General features: G+C 37.4%; 1 protein-coding gene across 1 annotated transcript; it reads left to right on the top strand.

Annotated features, from left to right (window-relative positions):
- The first annotated feature begins 5,069 nt into the window (after positions 1 to 5,069).
- LOC127564187 (vomeronasal type-1 receptor 4-like) lies at positions 5,070 to 6,222 on the top strand. Its single transcript, XM_052000585.1, has one exon. The coding sequence runs from the start codon at positions 5,299 to 5,301 to the stop codon at positions 6,220 to 6,222; it is 924 nt and encodes a 307-aa protein (XP_051856545.1). The 5' UTR covers positions 5,070 to 5,298.
- Positions 6,223 to 8,046: the final 1,824 nt, after the last annotated feature.

Raw genomic sequence — 8,046 nt, 5'->3', positions numbered from 1 at the left:
TGCACCACAGAGAGATGAAGGAGGCAATGCATAAGAAGACTAGAAAGAAAGTTCGGGACAATCTGTAAAGGATTTTAAAGATTAATCAGAAGTATTTAACTCAATAACTCTGTGTTCAAAAAAATGTGAAAACATAAATTATTAATTCATAAATTATAAAAACATAAATTATAAATTCAATATGAACTTCTGGAAAACCTGAAAAATACTTTAGTAGGAATTATTTTTAGACTAATAGCTTTCAACACATGCTGTCCACAATAAGCTCAAAACAGATGTAAAGCTAGAAAATGAAAGTTCACATCAGCGTGATTAGATGACTTACACATCCACTGCTAGGGAGAGATTTCAAGGAAAGGAATAAGGCTGAAAAGGCAAAAAAGGTAAGTTTGATTGCATGAAATTGAACATCTCTTGCACGATCAAAACCATGTCCTTTGTATTAAAAGGAAAGCTGTTAATGGGTGGAGCACAGGGGAATCTTCATATCTAATATCCTCTTTAAGGGATGACATTTAAACTATATAGAAAATTTGTATGAATTTATAAGGACAAGCTCCATTCCTATGGTTAAGTAATCAAAGGTACAAACCATTCACAAAAAAACCAGCACAAAAAAAATGCTCACTATTTATGAGCATATACAATTTCTGTATATATCTGATAATATGAAAATTAAAAATCAAAAGTTTCAGATTTGAGGAGGTACACTATGTAAATTTTTAGGGTTGAAATGTCAACCATAAATTAGGTATACTTTTGTACTGTGCTGCAACAGCAAATTAATCCAACCTTCAGAGTAAAGGACTCAGAGGTCCTACTTTTAGCTAGATAATTCTGGTAGTCAAAGACAAAAAGAAAGATCTTATATACTACAAAGTATTTAGAGTATCCAAGTAAAAATAAAGAATTAGAAATACAATAGATGCCTATCATTTGGGGAATGCATAAATAATGGCGGTATATTGTCAAATTACAATATTAATTCATTTCACTTAACAGTAATTATGAAGAATTCAAAGAAGTGTGGGAACATTTTTATAAATTCATGTACAGTGAAGTCAGGAACTAGGAAAACAATATACATAGTAACAATAGCAATATAACAAAAAGAATCAAAATGTAGAAATTGAACAATGTAATTATAATGACCAAAACTACCTAGCGAAAAATTGAGAAAATTCAACTCCTAACTTTCTTTGCAGAGGGAAGGAGTCACGGATGGGGAAAGTTGTATACTTCATAAGACATGACTGTGATATTTATTCATTTTAGTGAAGTGCTTTTTTTTACTGGAAAAAAAGATGAAAGAAAGAAGAAAAGGTCACAAATATATTACAATGTTTATCGAAACTCTTTTTATATGAAAAAAGCTGAACATGTGGGGGAAGGCCATCAACTGGGGAAAGGTTCTTTATGAATACAGAGGGGAATTATTGTCCTGTAAGAAATGAGAAGATGGATTACTTCAGAGAAGCCTTGAAATTACCTGGATGAACTGGTACTGCAGTATGAAATGAGCAGAACTAGAACAGTATGGGTTACAGAATCAATATTATAAAAGTGTACAGTTTCTAGGGCTTATATAAACTGATGATGAATAAAATGGGCAGAATCAAGAGAACAATTTCTACATTCTCAAGAACTCTGTAAAAGGAGGGTTGTTTAATTCCAGATCATCCAAGCCAAACAGGCTTAAATATGTACTGAATCTGTCAGGAGGGTCTAATAGAAGATGTCAGCTGAATTTGTCCATCTCAATTCTCAACATGAGACTTGACATGCTTCAATTTCAGTTCTATTTAGCATCTTAACTTTCATATTCATGAGGATTAGTTTGTTGTCTTTGTGCTTTCTGAGGGAATCCCTGGGCTGGTAAACAAATGAAATCAGCCTTCTGTCCTTAAAGAAAACTTTACTCTGCAGTTTCCATTTCCATATAATCTGCTCCCAATTTCTGCCTGAATGTTATCCAGTTTTCTGAACTGTTTTTGTCAAATGAGTCCTTTCCTAAATAACTGGGAACTTTGAAGTCATTAAACTAGGTGTTACTGTATTTTCTTCTGTATGATGTGCAGCTAATCCATTGAGCCAGATGAGTTTATCTGTATTCATCATGCAAGTCTGTAATCATTTTTAGTTGATTTTGAGATCTGGTTCTGCTAGACCCCCTTTCTTTCCACTTTTTTCATTATTTCCTTTAAGTTGCTTAATCTAAACCATGAATTTCATTATTTTCTATTTCCTTTGGTAATTTGGTACAGAACAGAATAACTTCATTAATGTATGTATATGATAATTTTTTATTACTGGTTTGACTTTCCTTTGGGCAGATAGTTTCTCCAATTACTTGCTTCTGTCTTTATGCACCTATATATTAGGATCCATATAGATGTATATTGGTATATGTTCTCACAAGATTTTGTTTTATTTTAAATTTTTTCCCTCAAATCTTTTATTACTTCTGTAGTCATTGAAAATAGAATTTCTAATTCTAGTTTTCTTACTGTATTTCATTAATAATATGTAGAAGTGATGAAGATGTGCATATATTGGTTTTTACATTCTACAATTTCAATGTATTTATTATTTTAATTAATTTTGACCATTCAGGGTTTTCTAATAAACCATCACATTATTCGAAAAAGTATGAATTCAGATTCCTTTTTGCTTATGCCTCCTCCCTATGTTCCTCTTTATTGTCTTATTGCTATAGCTTGCATTTCTAGAACTACATTAAATACTAATGATGATAACTGGCATTCTAGTTTTACCTGTCATGTTATTGGAAGAGCTTCTAAGTTTTCTCCATTATATAAAATAATTGCTCTTGTATTTAGATAGATAGAAGTAACTATATTAACTAAAGATCCTTTTATTTCTATAATTTTTAGAGTTTTGAAGAAATGCAGACTTAAGATTTTGAAAAAATTTTCCCAGCATCTATTGACATAATTATATGGCCCTCCAAAAGCAAATACAAAATGCTGTATTTGACATTCAAAGCCCCTCCTTGCATATGGTCTCCCTGGTTAGATTTTAAGATCCTTGAGGGCAAGAACTATATTTTTCCTCTTTTTGTATCCATAGCTCTTAGCTCTTATGTGGCTGACATAGAAGTTCTTAGTAATGTTTATTGATTGATTGAAAGGTTTGGAGTCAGCTAGTGATCGAAAAGAAGGGAATGACTGGAAAGTTTGAGAACAAAAAATAGATTTAGTCTACCCGCTTTGCTTCCTCTCTCTCAAGGTTTGGTCCAAGTTGTGTCTCACAAATTTCCTGTCTTCCTACGAATATCCCAGGGAAAGACCAAGATGAACTGTTGGCAGTGTCTTCATTAAGTGCCAAACACAGACTGGAAGCAGATTCATAGCTCCACGAAGAACTGAGCAGAAAATGGCACCATGCCACAAGAACTTCCAGAAGCTGTAAATTAGTCCATTTTTATATAGATTCTAAATTGCAGTCTATTTTCCCCTGAATCCTGCAGGAAGTTGTGAAATGGTGTCATAGGCATTTAGGAGAATGTTTTATACCAATGTTCATAGTATACCACCTTACCAAGTACCCTTTTATTGACTGTATTATATATATATATATATTATTGTATGTAATAGACACCTGCAGTTTCAAATATAATTCTAAAAGGAAAGAAGAAAGAAAACAAAGATTTATTAAGGAAACAAGGATTTATTAAAATTTTTACCGTGTTTCCCCGATAATAAGACGTATCCTGAAAATAAGCCCTCCCCTTACAGTGTAAGATTCCTCTAAAATAAGCCCTCCCCTGAAAATAAGCCCTATTGAGATTGCTACAGTAGTGAAGGTGATCCCCTGTGCTACACGCTACATTATGGTACCCTCTGTATGCACCGTCCCCCCACTCCCCCACCCCCCACCCCGGTGAAACGCACGCTGCGCTCTGAGCTGAATTCAATCAGAGCTGCAGCAGTGAGCACATCATCCTGTTCTTCCCCAGTGATTTGCTTGCTGGTGCCATTGAGAACAGTGCCGCGGGAGGAGAGCTGAGGCAGGACAACATAAAAACCCGGTATGTAAGCGGGAGTGAGGGGGCATGATGGAGGATAAAAGAAGAACTCAGCCAGCACTCACCACGCTAAAGAAATGAAGAACTTCCTTGCAGAGAGAAGAATAGATCAAGTAATGATTCCTCCAGGAATGACTGCCTATCTCCAGACCCTTGATATTGCAATTGCACATGGAAGTCAATGACTACAATGAAAATAGAATGGAAAGAAATCAGCGTGGAAACTTTGTGAAGCCCTGTCTGCAAGAAGTCGTGACTTGGGTGAAGAAGTCATGGGATAAAACTACTGACAGCTGTGTCACCAAGGTACTACGAGCAGGTTACCTGGACAAGACATGTTCATTTAAAGAGAGCTATATTGCTGGACATGACAGATTGGCTCCACTTCTTCTGAAGGAAATAGAGGCACAAGACATCCAGGACGGAATTCAGGGTATGGACACTTATGACGATGTTGTTGAAGAAGATGACATGATCATTATTGAATAAAGGTACTTTTTTTTGTTCACATTTACCTGTTTATTAAAATTGCTGTCAATATTTATAAAATAAACCCTCCCCTGAAAATAATCCCTCTGGCATTTTTCTGTCCAAAAAAAAAAAAATAAGACAGTGTCTTATTATCGGGGAAACATGGTATATTTGCAAGGCACCATGTTATGCATTTTACAAATATTAATTTTTTTGATTCTTACAAGAAGTCCTGAGAGTTAGCTGCAGTTGTTATCCCCATTTTCAGATGAGGGAACTAAGGCAGAGGTCACAATGTTCCTAAGTATCTGAGGTCAGCCTCAAGTCCCAATACTCTCTCTCTACTCAGCTACCTAGCTACTTCTGTCAGGTTCTACCACACATATGGCAATGCCCATTTTGTTCATTGTATATTATGTTCAGCATAAAAACAAATACAACTTCAATAGGTAGATAAGAAAGAAAGAAAATTCACTTTTCTAAAAGCTTCTTGTTTCATGATTAAACAATATCAACTAGAAACCGTGGCAAGAAGCACCCTGTGGGGGACTCATGAGCTATAACGCTGGAAAGACAATCTCCCTTTCAGAATCCCAGGATTACTCCTGGATCTGTGAGGGGATTTAGTAGCCACATTCTGGTTATCCAACATGAATCTGTCAGTGTGAGTGGGAAATAGAAATCACCTCAGAACATTTGGCTGCTCTGATTTTTTTTTTTTTCTGTCTTCTTTTCTGTCAAGGTTCCCTCTGTCTGATCACCATTCTTCCACCCTGAACATGGACGGAATGATTCCACTTCATGTATTTCTAGGGACTCTTTTCCTTTGTCAGACAGGAATTGGAGTTCTGGGGAACTCCATTCTCCTGTCTTTTTTCATCTTCACTCACCGTAAGCTGAGGGCCACAAACCAAATCATCAGCCAGCTCACTTTAGCCAACTTCCTTTCTGTGCTCTCCAGGGGGATCCCAATGACAATATCTGCATTTGGGGTGAAAGACTTCCTGGATGACACCTGGTGCAAAATTGATTTTTATCTTCAGAGAGTCAGCCGGGGTTGTTCTCTCTGGAGCACTTGCCTGCTGAGCGGCTTCCAGGCGGTTGTCATTAGTCCCAACACCTCCCCGTGGAATGAGCTCAAAGCCAGAGCTCCCAAGTACATCATCCCTTCCTGCCTCTTCTGCTGGATCTTTAGCCTATTCTCAGAAGCTGGCGTTATTGTAGGCATGAAAGGCCCACGCAGCAGCAATAACAGCTCTGTGATAACATTTGACCTCATTTTCTGTACTTGGAAAAACCCGGCCAGGTATTTTATATTGTTAACTACCTTCCAAGACGTGTTCTGTGTGGGGCTGATGATATGCATAAGCAGCTACAAGATAATTCTCTTGAGAAAACACTACCAGCAAGTCCAGCACTTGTACTGGACCAGCTGCTACCTCAGAGCCTCCCCGGAGATCCGGGTGACCAGGTCCATCCTGCTGCTGGTGTTCATTTTTGTCTCCTTTTACTTAATCAACTGCATCTTTGCCATGTCCCACAACATTTTTCTATACTCCAGCAGGTGGCTGGTGAATGGGTCTGCATTTTGTGTGCTATGTTTCCCAACAATCAGCCCCTTCCTTCTGATCTCCAGAGACGGCCAAATAGCCAGAGCCTGCTGTGCTCCCATAGACAAGCACAAGCATGAGCCTCCTGCTTAACATTGAGGCTTGTGAGGACCCTCCCCTCCTAAGGTTCATACAAGGAAGGACCCTTCCTTGGTGACATCCAGGGAAGGAAGCATCTGATTGACCCCAATTCTTCACTGACCCCATACAGGAACCCCCAAATCGACTAGGATCTGACTGGTGAACACGGACCCACACCTTTTGTGGTTAGGTGATAAAGGGGAACTAGGACTCCAAGGGGGCCTGGGATCCTGGTCCATCTAGGTTTCAGCACTGAATTTCAGTGGTCACCTCCCTCTGGCATCCTCCCTACTACAACTTCCTTACGCTCACAATTAGTATTAGAACAGACTTGCTCTTTGCACATAGCATCACAGCATGATAAGAACTGGGTCCAGTAGCTTTGGATTATCTGATGTCCCCCAGCATGATGACCTCATGGCCTCTCCTTGCATTTCTTACTGCTTGTCTACTTCAAACCTCTTAGTATTTCTAAGAAAACCCCAAATGGGGCCACAGAGAATCGGACATGACTGAAAAATTATCGAACAACTATCATTGTGAAACTTGTAGTAAAGTTCTGCTCTAAGAGATTATTTCAAACATCTCAACATCTGCTATAGTCAGTTGTCTGTCTGTCTCTGTTTCTATGTCTCTTTCTTTTCTCTCTCTCTCTCTGGGTCTCTATTTCTCTGTCTCTCTGTCTGTCTCTTTGTCTCTCTGCCTCTCTGTTCCTCTCTGCTTCTTCATATCTCCATTTATTTCTCTCTCTCTCTTTTGTCACTTTCTTTCTTTTTCTCTGGCAGTCTATCTCTCCCCTTCCCCCCACCATAATCAGAGTGGACAATAATGTCACAGAATTAGAACATAGCAAAGGGCCTTACTAACCATAGACTCCATCCTATACAGGTAAAATTTCCTCTTACAACATACTTTGACAAGTAGTCACTTGATCTCTGCTTAAAGACCTACAAGTAGAGAAAGAACCCAAACTCCTTTGAGACCCTCATCACACACACACACACACACACACACACACACACACACACACACACACACACACACACCCCTATGTTCAAGAGAGGCATAAACAGATAGAAAGGGGCAAAAAATCATAAAAGATTCAATAGAACTTAAGAGTTTCCTTTCCTACACAAGGAAATAATACATGTAATTCTTAAAAATTGTATCACTAATAGGATAGCCCAAAGGACAAAAAACAGATGTGACATATGGGTATAGGGTAAATAGAATGAGAAAAGTTAGATAGGACCAACCTTTGGAAAAACTGAATTGGGATCGAAAGGAATATACTATTTTCTAAGCATCCCCCAGTACCTACACAAAAAAAATAGACCATATAATAGGGCATAAAATCCTCAAAATCCAAAGAAAAAAGGCAGAAAAATGAAATGTATTCTTTTTTGAATCATAATCTAATAAAAGTTACATTCCACAATGGGCAGTGGAAAGATAAGTTAAGAATTAATTGAAAAGTATATAATCTAAACGTTAAGATGGAGGGGATCAAAGAACAAATCGAAGATACAGTCAATAGTTTCATTAAAAGGAATGACAACAATGAGACAACATACCAAAATGTATGGGATGGAGCCAAAGTAGTATTTAGAGGATAATTTATTTCTCTAGGTTCTTATAGTGACAAAATGGAAAAAGAGCAGATCAATAAATTGGGCATATATCCAAAAAGATTTGGGGAAAGAACTAATTAAAAATCCTCAATTGGACACCAAATGGAAAATCCTGAAATTCTTCAATCTTTTTTTTTAAATTAAAGCTTGCATTTTCAAAACATATTCAGGGATAATTTTTTAACATTGACCCTTGCATTTAGCA

This window comes from Antechinus flavipes, chromosome 5 (genome assembly GCF_016432865.1).
Source record: "Antechinus flavipes isolate AdamAnt ecotype Samford, QLD, Australia chromosome 5, AdamAnt_v2, whole genome shotgun sequence".
In the NCBI taxonomy this organism is placed as follows: domain Eukaryota; kingdom Metazoa; phylum Chordata; class Mammalia; order Dasyuromorphia; family Dasyuridae; genus Antechinus; species Antechinus flavipes.
The sequence above is the reverse complement of the archived record's forward strand: the minus strand, read 5'-3'. Positions and strand labels throughout refer to the sequence as shown.

Bases quoted from the DNA above. Each gene is read 5' to 3' on its own strand.
- LOC127564187 (XM_052000585.1), top strand. From the start codon at position 5,299: ATGGACGGAATGATTCCACTTCATGTATTTCTAGGGACTCTTTTCCTT.